The sequence below is a fragment of the Neocloeon triangulifer genome, unplaced genomic scaffold (genome assembly GCF_031216515.1).
Source record: "Neocloeon triangulifer isolate White Clay Creek 2 clone unplaced genomic scaffold, ASM3121651v1 ptg000012l, whole genome shotgun sequence".
NCBI lineage: Eukaryota > Metazoa > Arthropoda > Insecta > Ephemeroptera > Baetidae > Neocloeon > Neocloeon triangulifer.
This window is the reverse complement of record NW_026775554.1, coordinates 15,497,691-15,513,293: the sequence shown is the minus strand read 5'-3', so window position 1 is coordinate 15,513,293 and position 15,603 is coordinate 15,497,691. Positions and strand designations below refer to the sequence as shown.

At 34.0% G+C, this 15,603-nt stretch overlaps 3 protein-coding genes across 8 annotated transcripts in view; 1 reads left to right on the top strand and 2 right to left on the bottom strand.

The window, feature by feature from the left end:
• Positions 1 to 269: 269 nt before the first annotated feature.
• LOC132197223 (heme transporter FLVCR1) lies at positions 270 to 10,739 on the bottom strand. 6 transcript variants are annotated; one of them, XM_059620362.1, is made up of 10 exons: positions 5,470 to 5,837; positions 5,243 to 5,390; positions 5,049 to 5,175; positions 4,115 to 4,439; positions 3,824 to 4,048; positions 3,627 to 3,768; positions 3,359 to 3,573; positions 3,150 to 3,253; positions 2,987 to 3,097; positions 270 to 2,706 (listed from the first exon to the last, which is right to left on the bottom strand). In XM_059620362.1, the coding sequence occupies exons 2-10, from the start codon at positions 5,292 to 5,294 to the stop codon at positions 2,424 to 2,426; spliced, it is 1,584 nt and encodes a 527-aa protein (XP_059476345.1). In that variant the 5' UTR covers positions 5,295 to 5,390; positions 5,470 to 5,837; the 3' UTR covers positions 270 to 2,423. The 6 variants fall into 6 exon arrangements, with proteins under 6 accessions (XP_059476345.1, XP_059476348.1, XP_059476347.1 ...); XM_059620365.1 differs by having other exon boundaries at positions 5,054 to 5,175; XM_059620364.1 differs by lacking the exon at positions 5,470 to 5,837 and having other exon boundaries at positions 5,243 to 5,448.
• Positions 6,083 to 15,603, top strand: part of LOC132197220 (chromodomain-helicase-DNA-binding protein Mi-2 homolog) — a 26,963-nt gene continuing 17,442 nt past the window's right edge. The window contains exon 1 of the mRNA XM_059620358.1: positions 6,083 to 6,197. Within this exon, the coding sequence (XP_059476341.1) occupies positions 6,182 to 6,197 (16 nt within the window). The 5' untranslated portion in view covers positions 6,083 to 6,181. The remainder of the gene's footprint in view (positions 6,198 to 15,603) is intronic.
• LOC132196628 (neprilysin-1-like) overlaps positions 11,193 to 15,603 on the bottom strand; it is an 8,177-nt gene continuing 3,766 nt past the window's right edge. Inside the window, exons 6-12 of the mRNA XM_059619412.1 lie at positions 15,152 to 15,331; positions 14,403 to 14,831; positions 13,889 to 14,071; positions 13,587 to 13,749; positions 12,970 to 13,089; positions 12,724 to 12,920; positions 11,193 to 12,662 (exon numbers count right to left, since the gene is read on the bottom strand). Of these exons, the coding sequence (XP_059475395.1) occupies positions 12,390 to 12,662; positions 12,724 to 12,920; positions 12,970 to 13,089; positions 13,587 to 13,749; positions 13,889 to 14,071; positions 14,403 to 14,831; positions 15,152 to 15,331 (1,545 nt within the window). The 3' untranslated portion in view covers positions 11,193 to 12,389. The remainder of the gene's footprint in view (positions 12,663 to 12,723; positions 12,921 to 12,969; positions 13,090 to 13,586; positions 13,750 to 13,888; positions 14,072 to 14,402; positions 14,832 to 15,151; positions 15,332 to 15,603) is intronic.

Genomic DNA, 15,603 nt, shown 5'->3' with positions numbered 1-15,603 from the left:
ATGAGTAAATGCAGTGCTTCTGCAACCCGCGTTGCTGACCTGTTTTGCGGCGCAGGTCTTCTCGTTGTGGAAGGCGCACATGGAAATTATTTTTTAATTGCTAACTTTTTTCATCGCTGAAACCTAAAAATATAATTTAATTTAATGTTATTTTTATCATCATCATCAAAATATCTATTAAATGGTTTTTTTTTAAAGAGTGAATTTTATAAATCATAAATATACACAATTTTTAAGAGGACATTTTAGTTATTTTTAAGGAAACAATATTTTCGCTAAATGAACAATTATTTTTATTTTTTTATTGACTTCCATTCTCGACATTGATCTAAACATCAAAATTACTTCAATAAATTTTTTGACATCTTACTATCATCTATAAAAATGCTTTCAAAAAGTGCTTGTTCTTTATTGTCAAGTATGCTTAAATATAACAATATTTGATTATTTATAATCACTAACACCATACCAGGTAATACTCACAATTACATTATTTTTTATCTACAACTATGTTGGTTAATCACCTAAACAGCACAAGTATTGTCATTTGTAAGTAGTCTATCTATATCATACATTTCAATGGAAAAATCATAGTTAGGAAAGAAATACAATGTGCTATACTATCATCCTGTCGAAAATTTGCCTACTGGCTGGACAGGTTTCAAAAATCAAGAGAGGCTTGATCTTCGCATTTTTTTTAAACGTAAAAAAACAATTAAAATCAGTAAGAAGGCCTAATTAAAAGAAAAATTGATATTTAAAAAAAAAACTCTTCTTTCAATGAATATATTTTTTTAAACCTGTAAAATTCTGTAATGAACAATATTGAAACACTCAACTTTGGTTAAATTAAAAAAAAACTATTATCTTTCCCACCGATCATTGCATTCACTTCATTCAAAATTGGCAAGCCTAATGAAAAGTTTTAAAAGAAGACCAAAAGGTCCAGCAGTAAAAATGCTAAAAATGGGCAAAAATCTGCGACTTTTTACGAAATTGTAAATCAAATGCATTTTGCACGCTACATTTTGATGTTTCACTCCATAGTGCATTTTTGTCAAAATTGGATTGCTTAAAAATGATCACAGAATAATTTTTGTTAATGTGCGATCAGAAACATGATAAGTGGATAATTTTACGATAAATTCCTAAGTATACGCAAAGTTTGTACTAAATATCCCTCAAAAATGTCAACAGCACATATTAAATTACATTGCAGCCAGAGGCTGGGTGAATAGAATGGGAGAATTAAATATATTGTCTTTTCCGTAAAACTACCTGCAGAAAAGACTAGTATAATTTTTGAAGAATTTTAGCATTTACAATCACCAATTATTTTATCATATTTTTATGTATATATATTCATGCCAGATTTTCTCTTTCTTATCAAACCGTGTAATCTAAAACATTAGACGGTGCACTTTCTTATTGTCATCGTCTTTTGGCTACCCATTTATCTTTATTTTACATAAACGCTTTTGGTAAACACTAAAAGCAAATACCAAGTCTGAAATGCAACTCGCAAGAGCGAATATATATGGCATAGCCGAGGTTAAAACAACGGTATATAATAAAAATTTTGATTTTGATCAGCCAATACCCCTGTTAGTAGCGCATTTCAACTTGGACAACGCACAGCTTATTTTCACGCTTCTCCTAATGAGAAATTTGACTGCTCTAAATAGACATTATTGTTTCACAAGTCCTAAAAATCATCTAAAAATTTCATTATAATTGAACTACTGATTTTCTGAAAGGAAAATTCCCTCAAACAATGTTTCCTGTAGTAATGTTGCACATATAAGATAAAAATAGGCTTATTGATCACAAGCCTAACTGACAATGAGATCCTTTTTATAAATTCATCTCACAGAAGGCTTGTGGCTGACTATAATGAACTGTCAGCTTAAGTTAGCTCAAACTTTTGGCTACCTGTTGGCAATGCTGAATCACAAAATATTAAATGATTTAAGTTAATTTGTAAAAGCTTTTATGATGCTTGATGAATTTATGAATGATCAAGCACACAAGCACAGCATAGTAAAAAATTATATATTAAATGATAACTGGAATAAAAATGGCACAAGGTCAGAATTAATATGGAATGCAAAATAATGTCATTATTTAAGTTAGAATAAATGAGAAATTGAGGTCTCCTACCATAAAATCAGCACTATGCCATACAGGAGTACGCATCTACATAACAATAATTTGAAATCACCCACAACTTGTTTGGTTTGCTACTTAAGAATTAAGGTTCAAAAATAATGTTGCGCATTTTGATCACAAAAGTTGCTAGAAAATAGAACACATGATGTGCTAAAGACAGAAAGTTTAACATGCGCAAATTCGGCGTAGCAATTTTCTTGAAGTTAGCATTACTTCTTCTTCATTATTGTCACAATTTGATTGCAGTTTGAAAATTAAATAGCTTCGGTTGGTCGAGCATTTGTTGCATTTTGACGACGCAAATCTGACTTGATCAGAGCTGTGAGCACCACTCCAATGAGAAGTGCCACACAAGCAAAAATATTTGCTGATATATCACCCCACTCACCAAACAACTGCCCATAAATAATTGTGAAAACAACACCAAAGATCTGGGCAAATGCGTTGAGAATTCCAGCAGACGTTCCTTCGGCTTCAGGATAGGTCAGCTCAGCTCCAAATTCGAATCCGACAGGCAAATATCCGGTCATGAAAAACCTAGGGCACATTAGTTATATTATGTAAGAGAGGTTTCACTGAAAAATTTCTTGTAATGGATATGGAATATTCTACACCTCCAGTTTGCACGTGGATCTTGTGATCTTATATAATGAATTAATGACAGCATATCAGACAAAACTGTAAATTGTTATCTTGTTTGTCTGTGTCTAGAGAACAATGGCAATGAAGGTCAATCAAAAGATAATAACTTAAGAAACTCCCCCAAAACAGTAAAGTAAATCATTAAGAGCGTCTGCAAATATTTTATGGCACATACCCGAGTGCGGCAGCTGTAACGTAGACTATGGCAATGTGACCAGCACCAAGAGTTGCCGAGTATACAATCATTCCCAGCAGTGAGAACACATACACTAGTAGAGTCGTTTCCCTGAAAAAAATCATTATTATAAAATATCCAACACAAGTAAAAAACTTTATACTTGAATTTGTGAGTTTTGTCAAGAACGATGCCACACACAAGTGATCCCAGCATTCCTGCAATAACGATGCTGACCCCAATATTACCTGCGTCAGATCCTGCACCCTGAAATGGAATAAAAAAAATACATAAACAATTAAGTGTCTCTTGCAATTTAGTAAAGTCATAACCCCTTTAAAAGTAAAATTTAACTCTTTAAATCAAACCTACCTCAAAGTGAGCAAGTACAACTTGATTGAGCAGGGTTGAGAGAGCATAAAAGACGCCGACGTTAATTCCGTAGCTGAGTAAGAGTAAAATGTAGCCCCAATTCTTAAACAACCTTCCGAGAGTCTGGATAAATTCACGAGGACTTTCCTCACTGCCTTCATTGTTCCTGTTAGCCATGGCAGCGCTTGGAGCAGTTGGCGGCTCTGCTTTAAAGACTGCAGAAAGAATATTTAGAAAAAAGAGGATATCAGTGTCAAGTTGTACTTACAAATGACAAGAAATGCAAAGAGAATGGTGGTGAAAATTGCAACGCCGTAAAACATGACAGACAAATCCTGCCCGATATTTTCGATTGCTTCTTGGTTCTTTACTAAAAGAGGAGGCAGCAAAAATCCGGTTGCCACTCCAAGCTGAAATGAGTTTTTGAATAAATTTAGAATTCACTTGAAATTTTCGCGTGTTTACCTGATTGCCAAAAACTCCAATTGCACAAGCAGATGACACTTGTTTTGGACCAAACCAGACAGCAGCTAAGCGGGAAGGTACTGAGAGAATGAAAACTTGAGAAACGGCCACAATAGTTTGACCAACAAATGAAACCCAAAAGCGGTCAGGGGCCACTGAAAGCACTTTAATCCAGGCACCAACACATGTGCCCAGAGAGCCAACCAGGGTTGTAAATCTCAGCCCCTAGATTAAAAAAAATATTAATAAAAATTGAAGTTTTCTTTTTTTACGATTTTAAATATGAAATACCTTTTTGGTCAAAATCCAGGATGCTGGAAAAATAAGAGGGATGTATGTGATCATGTAAATCATCGATGTCCAGTCGATGGTCAGGAAGCTGACTCCGTAGTACCTGTTGATGACGTCGGCAATGATGGAGTACTGGATCCACTGCATGGAGTTGGAAGCCGAGTAGAGCACGAAGAGGGCCAACACCAGCCATCGTCGTTTGTAAACCTTGTACTCGTCCTGGGGCATGTCTTTGACCACCAGCGGATCAGGTGTTGAGACAGCCATTGGTGACCCCAGGTCGCTCTCGATCGGCAAAACGCCCTTCGAGTTTTCCTCCGGCATTCTGTAAAAGAAAATAAATTTTTTGTAAAAAAAATCCTTACAGCATTCGCAAAAAGTTTTAATAGCAGCATTTTAATTTTTAATTAGGAAATTGTTTTTAGCAAAAAAATTACTTTAATATTTGAAGTGATTTAAAGACTTTCAAGAATAAATTTGGTTTAGTAAAAGTAGAGAAATTAAATTTGTCTTTTTAATAATTATTTAATTCAGTAAATTAAGTTGAATTATTTAAACTCTACTGAATTCAGAAAAGTTCTTGGCCAAGTTACAAGACCAGACTAAAAAAGTTTAAAGCATCAGCCTGCCAATCCTTTCTCTTGTAATATGGATCAGCGTCGCTGTTTAAGCCAATAAACAATAAAGATAATCAAGCAAAATTTATTATAGTAATTTAGTAATGCTGGGAAATCCAAGTTGATAAAAGCCTTAAAAAAGGACAGACAAAAACCACAAAAAAAAAATGTGATTCATATATTTTGCCTTCTCTTGTACACATATTGAAAAGGGAATATTATTTAAATAATTTGCACCAAAAATTCATTACTATTCACTGGCCCTAACGAATTATCCTGCTTTGAGGATTGGTACCTATTTTCTTGCGAAATTATACCTAACTCTCTTTTCATTAGTCTTGCCCTTTGTGAGACGCCCTTGCGACTGGCAAGGGTCAAGAAAACGTTTGCGCTCACTGAAATCGTCATCGCTGTTTGCCGCTTCTTCTTGGATGGAGATTTTTTCTGGAATTTTTATATTCTCTTGTTATTTTAAAACCTTAAAAAAATGAGATTTTCTTGCGTCATTTACCGTCTGTATAAGACGAATACATCTTGTTGCAACTTGGTATGACTTTGCTCATATTTTTGCTCTTTTAGTAGCCTCGTAAGAAAGTATTTTTTTTTCAATATGAAAAAAATTGTTCTCAAAAGAGGCAACCACTTAATAAGTATAGAACCTGGAGTAAAAATTTAAGTACAATGGTTGGCTTGAGTTAAGTTATGACTCATAGGTATGTATGTAAAGAAATTTTATACCTTTTTGTCCTCGTTTTTTTTCACATTGACGGGTTGCATAAAAGCAATTAAGTACATTAGCCGCGCTTCAAAATTCTCAATACAATCCAATCACATAATTATGTAGTAAAAATATTAATATATCATAAAATTTGAAGTGCATCGACAGAGACGAGGTGCGATTCCACAAAAAAGTGGTTGTGCTACATAACGCGCATTAAATAACGACGGAGAAAAAAGCGTCGATTGGAGTAATACGTCTGCATATTACTCCAAAGAAAAATTTAAGTACAAATCAGGTAAATTAAAAGCGAGATGGAAAAATCTAGTTCATCTCTTGAGCAGCAAAAATGTAAACAAAAACATGTGTTTTTCCAGCAGACTAGCAAAATGTGGCAAAATGATTAATGATTACCTGTGGCTTATAAGAGGAGTTATATGTTGTGCTTTAAAATTCTAATAACTCAAGGGTATGCTGCAATTTAATTTTTTAAATGAAAATTTCACAATCATTTAATACAATTTATATGCATTAAAATCAATAAAATCACTTAAACTATTTAATATCAGGGTTTTAATAACATTTCACCTTATCTCCTTCCTAAAACCCTGTTCTCATGCACTCTCTCGCCCCCTTCGCCCTCCTCGGCTTTTTATCCAAAAGTGTTTGTTGACAGAAAGCGATCGCTGACGGCATGAGTTTCACGTGTTGGAGTTGGATTTGACGAGGAAGATGCGTTTTTTGCAAGGTAAGTGCTTTGTCGACATCTATTTTCTGACGAATCGATCAAAACCAATCAATGAAAGCAGAGTGGACTCTTATAATTGCGACCGCAGTCGGCTTTTTGCGTTTGGCCTGACGGATAAGAGAACCTCGCGAGGGCTCTCTAGATGATTCCCTCTGTTGTTTTTGGAAAGCAAAAACTAAGCTTGCTAGCTTTTGACAGCTGCAAAATTTAAATTGATTTAAAAGTTGCTTTTTCCTATGAACGAAAGCAACTGACATTTTGAGAGTGAAGAGTTAATATTATGTTAAAGTTAAATTTTTGGTGACAAATTTTTACACCAAAATTACAATAGTTGATGATTTTAATTTAAAATCGGCTTTTTCTCCATGGGTTCTTTGAGTTGTTTGTTTTTTAAGATAAAACAAAATATCCTGCTTCTTTAAACAACTCACAAAACCCATCGAGGAAAACCCGATTTTATATTCAAATCAACATGAATCAACCCTCGATCGTCAAATTCTACCATAAAATAAACGAGATGTTAATCAACGTAAAAATAACAATAATATAATGACAATGAGAATCATCGAGATAATTTTTTTTCAATTAAGAATTGTATTAAATTTATTTTTTAATGCTTAATGTAATTAAATTTCTTGCCATTTTGTAAGATCACCATATTTTTGTAGAATTAAAATTAAAATATTTAACACTGAATCTAATTAAAAATCATTTTTGCAGTTAATAAATAGTAAAATAAAATCATAAATCTTATTTATTTAGAATGGTTTTCATCAGTTTTCACAAGTTTTCATAAATACGATTTTTATTTTTTTGCTTATGGCCCCCTTTTTAGCTTATCAGGCCTCTTGTCATAGTCATAAAAAAAAGTAAAAAAAAGAATTTAATAAAATTAAATAATCTATATTGGTTCCTAATAAATTCCTATGATACTTAAAATAAGAACTCAAATATCGTGCTTTTAATAAGTAAAGATTACATAATAATTTCCTAAGCATCAATCTGATTTGAAGTTTTAGTTACTTTACAAAAACTAAAATTTTTACTTCGAAGAAAAACATCAGGGATCTCCTATAATTAACTAAATATTGTTATAAATTTAATTCTATTAAGTGGTTTTTATAAAACCAAAAGATTGTCTAATCTGCATAATCATAAAAAAAAAATCAAAATCTTTAATAAAAAACTAAATTAAAAATTAATTGACTCTCCATTTTTTAATCAGCACAAAAATCGTGAGAATAAAAATTTTGCTGTAATTTTTTGGGACAAAATCGTTTGCTAAATGAGAATTAATAAGCGTTGGTCGCACCTGTGTCGTCGAGACGAGTAGGGTTTCAACAAGGCCTAATCGAAACGCAGCGGAGTCCGTGCCTGCGCCGAGCACTTTGCCGACTGAAGTGCAGCGGTGTATATTAAAACTCGCCCCACATTATCAAATCAGATCACTACGATTGGCTAGTGTCACCACGCCAGAGCAGCCCCACTGGCAATCAGGCTGAAGTGAGCTGTCCGATCTTTGCTGCGCGCGCGAGTTGCAGAGCCCGCAAGGGCCACAAGGACGCCCAAGCGCGGTACCGGATACAACAATTAATGTGCGATGCAAGTGCCGGTCGGCATGGGAACTTGATGACTTGATGGGGTAATTTTTGTGCCCCATTCAATTCCAATTATTTCATCTATGTTAGCATGAATGGCACCAAAGGTCAAAGTTCAACAGAACAAATGTTTTGAAATAAAAGTTTTTGAAAGTCACGCACAATTGGTCAGCATAAAAATTAATGCTTAACTATTTTCAATTCAACTATGTAAGCAGAGGGAGTCACAAAATTCTCTATTTGGGTCAAAGTTGAGTAAAAAAGAGATGGAGAACGAAATAAAATTAGATTATTTTCAAAAAGGCTCTCTGTTCTCAGAATTATTAAATTCAAAATTGGTTCAAAAATGCAGGCACACATTTAAATCAAAGTAACCTGAATAATTTGATGGTTATTCAAATATTAGAAAATTTAGAAAAAAAGCTAGTTATTTAAAAAAAAAGAATTCCAAAAATAGAAGTGGAAAGTTGGGGAGAAAGCTTGTTTATTTCCAGCTTTATACATACATGATAACTTTCATTGTTAAACGATTTGCCTTGCTTCAATATTTGCCAATTACATTTTTAGATAAAAAAATCTTCTTGTTAGGTAACAAAAGAATTAAAATATAACGAAAATAAGACTATTTTTAGAAATTAAATTTTTCTTGCTGGCTTTCTTGATATGAAAATTATAAATTAAAAGTTTTCTTTCCAATGTAAAATAAAAATAAGGAAAAGTATGCTGAAAAAATTTATGAATTGAATATATCATAATAATCAATCCTAAATAAATAGTAGTTACTAAGAGGTTTAATGCGCTGATAACGTTTCTTCGATACAATTACGCTGCATCTGTTTTTAATCAGTTTGCTTCCCTATGAAAGTTAATTGATTGTGCAACAATAATTGTTTGTCAATCTGACTGACAACGAGTTGGGAGTGAGTGGAAATTAGAGATTTCAACTTTAGATATTAAATAATTTATTATTTTTTCAATTAATTAACATATCAGAAAAGTTATGATTTATAAACTTTGATTGAAATGTCTTTCTGCGTTACATTGTTTATTAAAAATAATAATATTAATGCGTTATTTTTTTCTTGCCTTGCGCTCACGCAACAAAAGAATGGCGGAATCAGAATTGTTGTAATAAAACATAAAACTCTGTCAAGCGCACATCTTGAAAATGACAAAGGTGTTGGTTGTGCTTCTTTTGTTAAGCACTTGGTATTGTTTCGCACCAGCTGGGGTCGATAAGTTCATATTTCTTCACAATGCGAGTGCAGTGAATGAGAAGAGAAAGAAGCTAAAATTTTGAACTGGATCATCAGCAGAACTAAACAAAGACCGGCTAACAAACCACCAGAGATGTGACGTGGATTATTATTTTTCAGCAAACTCTTTCAATTTATATTTTCCCAGCATGCAGCGCTGCTGTTGGAAAAGTTTTATCTTGATGGGAAATGGCACTTTTTCTCGCGTATGCCGTTGTGCACAACTCAAATTAGGATAATCAACTGCTGGCAACGATCCGAGTAAGCGGAGAGAGCGGAAGAGATAAAAAAGCATCAGTTGCACAATGTGCCCGGCCAACCTCTGGAATTTGCCCGGTTAAATTCAGGGGTGTCGTAATTTCCATTCCAACGCGCTGAATATTTTTTGCAAGTATGCTTCAGCCGGAACAAATTCAAATAAGAGAAGCTGCTTTTGTAGTCATATTATTCATGAATAATTTTTCAAGAGGAAAAAATCCTTAAGTTTTTATACCGAGAATCGAGACACTTTTCCGTCATGGACAAGGCTCGCTCGGGCAGAAGATTTTGTTTAATTTTAACTGTTTTTGCAAAATTCTTATTGCCATTGTAGGTAATTTTTTGTCCAACAATTTGTCTTCTCTTATTATATTCTGTTAAGTCCACTGCTAAAAATCATGGCCTTTTGCGTAAAATTGCAAACAATCTGCTAAAAAAACGTGAAAAAAATATGTGAAGAGAAAAGGGTTGACTGCTCTTTTTGACTGATTGAAGTGCAGTTTTGGCGATAGTTATTCATTTTTGTAAGAGTACAATAATGAGAAATAATCTAACAATCTTAACAATATAATGATATAATTTGAAATTTCCTGCATAATATTCAAAACGTCAAGAGGGAGTCTCTAATATTATTTTCTATAATTATTGAACGATATAACTCCAGATTTTTTTTTCAATATTAGTATTATTATTTAGATTTACAAATTCGGTAAAATAGCATTAGAAATAATTTTTGATTTCTATGTTTAGAGTCATAACAAGATAAAATGCAAACTCATTAATATAACTATGAAGTCTGAAAATGAGCTTAATCATCCAAATGCTATTGCTAATATTTATTCATTTTAATAAATTCTACCTTGAATTGGTGGTGCAAATTAAATGTTATTGCGGAAATGCCCTTTTGTCGTTTGCGGAAAAATTATCCTTGCGGAAAAACCTCGTTAGCGATTGCTAATCTTTGCGAATAAGCCAAACGGTGTGTATAAAAGCGATCACGTTTGCGTTGCGGTTTATTGAAGTAAGGCGTAAATTGCGTGTTGGAATATTGGAAAATAATTTTTTTTGAAAGGCGTAAATCGCTCGGAAAAACTGATAAGATTCATTTCGGCTCAATTCCGGTGCTCGTGCATTTTGACATCTTCCATTCAGCTGCACACTGCGGAGCTGGGGCTTTGAAGTGTCAGGCAGTAAAGTAAAAAGCAAAATTGCACACTGGGAAGGGTGAGCCCTGGGGAGCAAGTACGTACCTCAGGTCGGTGATGTTGGCGCGGTCGGGACGTTGAATTGCGAGTGATCCGGAGGAAGACGCGGCGGATCCAGGTTGAAAACAAGGTTTAAATCACATGGCCCCTCAACAGAGACTGCTCCGGGATGTATCTCGATCTCTGGCACGTGTCCAACGCATGCGTTTTGTACATTTCCCACGACAAGCGAGAAAGCAGCTCAGCACCGCGAAAGAGTTGATAAAATGCGGTCGATAAGCGCGCGGCGTCGCCGGTCCATCACTTCATGCCTTGCTCAAATTGAATTTTTCATTGAAAAGCCCAGGGGCACGTGCTTCCGCCACTTAACTAATCTCCCCTGGTTTAATTAATTGTTAATTTAATTGTTCACAATTATCAATATCAAGATAAATTTTAATCTGCAATAATAATCTTTGACAATGGGTCTTTCGATTTTGGAATGTCTGGATGCAGAAATGAGATACTGAAAAATAAAAACATTCTCGAACATCACAAATTGTTTGATTACATCTGCGTTCACGAAATGTTGCTCGGAATAAAAATTACAAAATTAGCTCGTTTGGAAAATTCAAAAGGATTAAAGTGTAGCACACAAAAATCTAGATCTGATTCAAATGAAAAATAAAGTTTATTTTTGAAAGTTATATTCACATGTTGCTCTTCTTGAAGCTATTTTTAGGAAACAATTGTTAATCTTTATTAAAAAAAACACGCACAAAATACAGCAATGAAATGCTACAAACGTGCATATGAACATAATATAAAATAATTATACAAAAGCAGCTGTATTTTAATGCTACCATTAAGTTTAAATATGACTAAAAAAAGCTTTCTAAAAATTAGTTTGCGTTTTGATATTATAGTCTCACATTTAAAGGTTTTCTGTCCATTATTCAGTATACATTTGCTTTTGGATTTTTAAAACTAAAAATTAAATTGTTATAAATTTAATACAGAAGTATTTTTTTTTAAATATTTCTGGAATGCATATTACCAGCGCTAAATTATAATCTTCACCTAATGAGATACTAATTATACATCGTGTAATTACATTAATAGAAATGCCAGTTTTTCAAAAGCGGCCGAAGTTTATTATAATATTTAAATATTAAAAAATTTAAATATTCACTAAGTTTTTTTATCTGTTTATTTATTATTATTCAACTATTTTATGTATCGCCATTTAAACACGAGCTTTTGCAAATAAATAATAAATTGAAAACAAATTGTGCTATGGCTGCGTGTTAGCTGAGGTATTCCAGATGCAGTCAAAATCAGTAAGATGCAGTTTGAAATTAATAACTTAAAAATCTTGTACTGACTGTTTCTTTTGCTCTCTAAAATTGTAGTATACCGTTTGGATATTTCTTACATAAATCAAGAAATTCTTTTATCAATTTCTAACTTGCGCATATTTGCTATGTATACCTCAATTTTTAATGTTTTAAGATGTGTGTAAGCTTAAACAGAAGACACTAGAAAATGTAAGCAGAATAATACAAAAAGCCATTTTCTTATATTATACATCTTTGTAATATTTTGATATTTTAAATTCACAAGAAATCACATGAAAGGGGTTCATCTCCCTGAAGGAGCACTTCTTGTATGTCATTAGGATCAGAGCGAAAAGTTGCCTCTAAAATCTGCATGCAAGATTATTAAAATGCTAGTAATTTGCGTAATTTATTTAAGTATATAATGGTTAGTGGGATTTCCGGTTTCAATATTTTAATGCGCCATAAATTTTGATATTATTCAAGTCTTACACAATATAATATAGTCCAGGTCAGGTAAAGTGCGATTTGTGCGTTAAGTGGGACTGGCGATTTGCTTTTACCATACCGAACATTTCCTAACAGGATTCATTGGCGATCCGAGGGGACAGTTAAAGGCCTTGGAGAAGTCGTTAGAATTAGAGAGTGGCCCGAGCACCCTAATTGGCCCGGGCGAGTGGACTGAAGATCGTATCTTGGTGAGGGCATCCTCGGGGCGCATCAGGCCGCACCAAATTTGTGCATAGTTGAGGAAAAAGAGCTGATCGTGCGTTAGAGAGATTCCGGGCAAACGCGGCTCCTCGCCGTACTTGGCCACCCACTTTTTGTAGGCCTGCATTCAAGTATGACATTAATGAATTGAACGTAATTTGATTGCGGAGAAAAAAAATTACCCTGTATGATTGCTTCAGACCCCCATTATCAGCAATATTCTCGCCTTGGGTCATTCTTCCATTGACAAAATGGTCAATGTCATCTAACTTGTATTTTGAATACTGATCAATGATGCATTGGGCCCGCTCGCGGAAGGCTTTGATGGTGGCGTTGTTCCACCACTGCATTAGATTCCCATCCTTGTCAAATTGGCGACCTGTTGTTAATTTGGCATTATTTAATATGCTGATTTGCTAAAAAATTACCTTTATCATCGAAGCCATGGGTTATCTCGTGGCCAATCACCACCCCAATCCCCCCATAGTTTAGGGATTTTGGAAAGTGTTGACTGTAGAAAAGAGGCTGCAGAATTCCAGCAGGAAAAACTAAAAGCAGATAAAAATACAGCATTTTCAATGAATTTAAAGAACCAACTATTCTAACTCATCTAATTTTTTTTTTTTTTTTTTTATCAAAGAAAGAAAAAACAAATCATTTTCAATTTATAAATGACAAAAATTTAAGCAAACACAAAATGCAAATTGGCGATTTGATTTTGGAAATAGCTCCATCAAAAGAGTCTGCAAGATGAAAAGTGTAAAATTGATTTCATTGTTTTAAACTAATAATAGAATACTCATTGGAAACAGGGGACCTTAATTTTTCACTAGCGCTACATCTTTTAAAGGAAACCAAAAACGAACAAAGACAAATTTATGTTACGTAAGAGTTCATCAGATGCATTAAAGGTCCATTTTTTCGTTCATTTTGATGAATAAAGGAATTAAAACTGAAGAGGTCACAAATAAGCTTATATGTGCTATCATATAACAGCAGAAACTCAAGAACGTTATCTGTAAGCTAGAGATATTAGTATACTCACCAATGTCATTTTTATTAGGGTTGTAAAACGCGTTGACAACGGCAGGGTCGGTGGACCACTTGTCCTTGTTGACTGGCTGTCGCAGCTTTTGCAAATTGTGATAGGCGTCGTAGCGTAGCACACCAAAAATATTTTCAAGGAACTCGTGCTCTGTGATGTTAAGCTGCAAAAATTTATAATCTTTATATGATTTTTTAATGAATGAATTGATTTCATGATTTAAAGAAAAGTTATTTTTAATTATTCAAAGGGGCTTCAATTGAAATTTAATAATAATATATATAATAATATTTATTACGCACCATTGCATACTCATTGCTGAGCTCTTTGGGGTCGGTCAGAAGTTCAGGATAGCCAATTCGCTCATTCATCTGATCAGCCTTTTCCTTGGCCACCGCTCGGGTTTCGTTATCCATCCAATCATTTTCAGCTAATAGCTCGTTAAACGCTTCTCTAATCGTGTGAATCATTTCAAGGGCCGTTTCCTGCAGAATTGCAGTAGCAATTAAATAGGGTGTCTATTAGGCAATCACCGTTAACTCTGCACTACAACCTACAACTTAATACTTCTTGAAGCAAAAAATTATTTGAAATTAACTTCAGTAAAATCGTGGTTTATCTGGGTTCACCCAACACCAGTAAGTCATAAAAATGGAAATGAGATTTGTTCATTTAAGGAAGTTTGAGAAAATTATAAAAATTTGAACTTCAAGAAAGCTTTACCAAGCACACAACCTTTTAAGTCCACAATTTAAAATTATAGTAAAATAAGGTAAAGCCCAATAAATATCTGATTTTGTAATAAAAAAAATAAACCTTGCTCTCCAGATTGAAGTTGTCCCTGATGAACAGGGCTCCAACGGCCATGCCCATTTTCTTGTTGGTCCAGTCGACGCATTGGCTCCACCGATTTCGCTCCGCCAAAATGCCAAGAAGAATTTTGCGAAACTCGACCCTTTTTTGTTGGTAATCGTCGATCATGTGAGGCATGATGTTCATGACCATGCGCCACATAATATAATTGTGGATGACCCGCCGGTCTGTGTCTTGCAGAATGCGTCCCATTTCCTTGAAATAGGGCAGCGCGTAGGTCACGACAGGCTCGTCTTCTTTTACCTTGGTGTGAAGAAAGGCGTTCAAGTATTCGAGCCAGTTGACCTGCGGTACCTCAATTTGCAGCTGCTTAAGCGTCAGTTTGCGATATATGTTGCTTGTGTCGTGCCTATCTGCTTCTGGCAGAGACGCCTTTAAACAAATAAAATTTTGTTTCGTGTTCATTTCATCATCTTTTTATTTTCAATAAGCATGAATTAAGGACTTCTTATTGACATAGTCAAATCAAGTCCTTACAACAATAAAAAAAGATTTTTGCAATTGTTGGACATTTTAATCACCATTGTTGTAAAGACTTGATTTGACTATGTCAATAAGGAGTCTTTAATAAAACTATTTTTTTTTGCAAATGAAAAAGAAATGGATCTGAAACGTCTAAAAAATCAAGTAACTATTGCTCAGATTTTAATTTTAATAATTTATCTCATTTGTATTTAAAATTGAAAACTCACATTTGCAAGCCGCCTTTCCAACTGCAACACTTTCAACAGCTCGTCTGAGGCAGTTTCCGTTTTTGCTCCCAAAAGTTGAGCCACCTCAATCATATATTTATGGTATGCCTTAATTTCATTTTCGGAACTCTTCTTCAAGTAGTAATCACGGCCAGGTAAAGCTAGCTCCATTTGATCCAGCTAGAATTTTTTTCTCAATTTTTATTTTCACGTCTTCTAAGCTCAGCAGAAAAGGGGTTAAGTTATACCCTATAAGATCCTGGAAAATTTTTAGGAGCACCTCGAAATTTGCTCGAGACATGCTGACAATAAGGGTTATTTTAAAATCAAAATTCAACTGTACAATTTTTGGGAATCAAGAAACTAAGGATTGTTGAATACTTAGCCAATTTTGAAGTTTCGAGTTCTTTTTGTATCACACTACCATCTGAAGGACTTAGTAGATACATGCT

Bases quoted from the DNA above. Each gene is read 5' to 3' on its own strand.
- LOC132197223 (XM_059620362.1), bottom strand. From the start codon at position 5,294: ATGAGCAAAGTCATACCAAGTTGCAACAAGATGTATTCGTCTTATACA. The intron at 3,769-3,823 runs GTAAACACGCGA...AACTCATTTCAG, and splicing joins TTGGAGTTTTTGGCAATCAG to CTTGGAGTGGCAACCGGATT. The intron at 2,707-2,986 runs GTATGTGCCATA...AATGTGCCCTAG, and splicing joins GTTACAGCTGCCGCACTCGG to GTTTTTCATGACCGGATATT.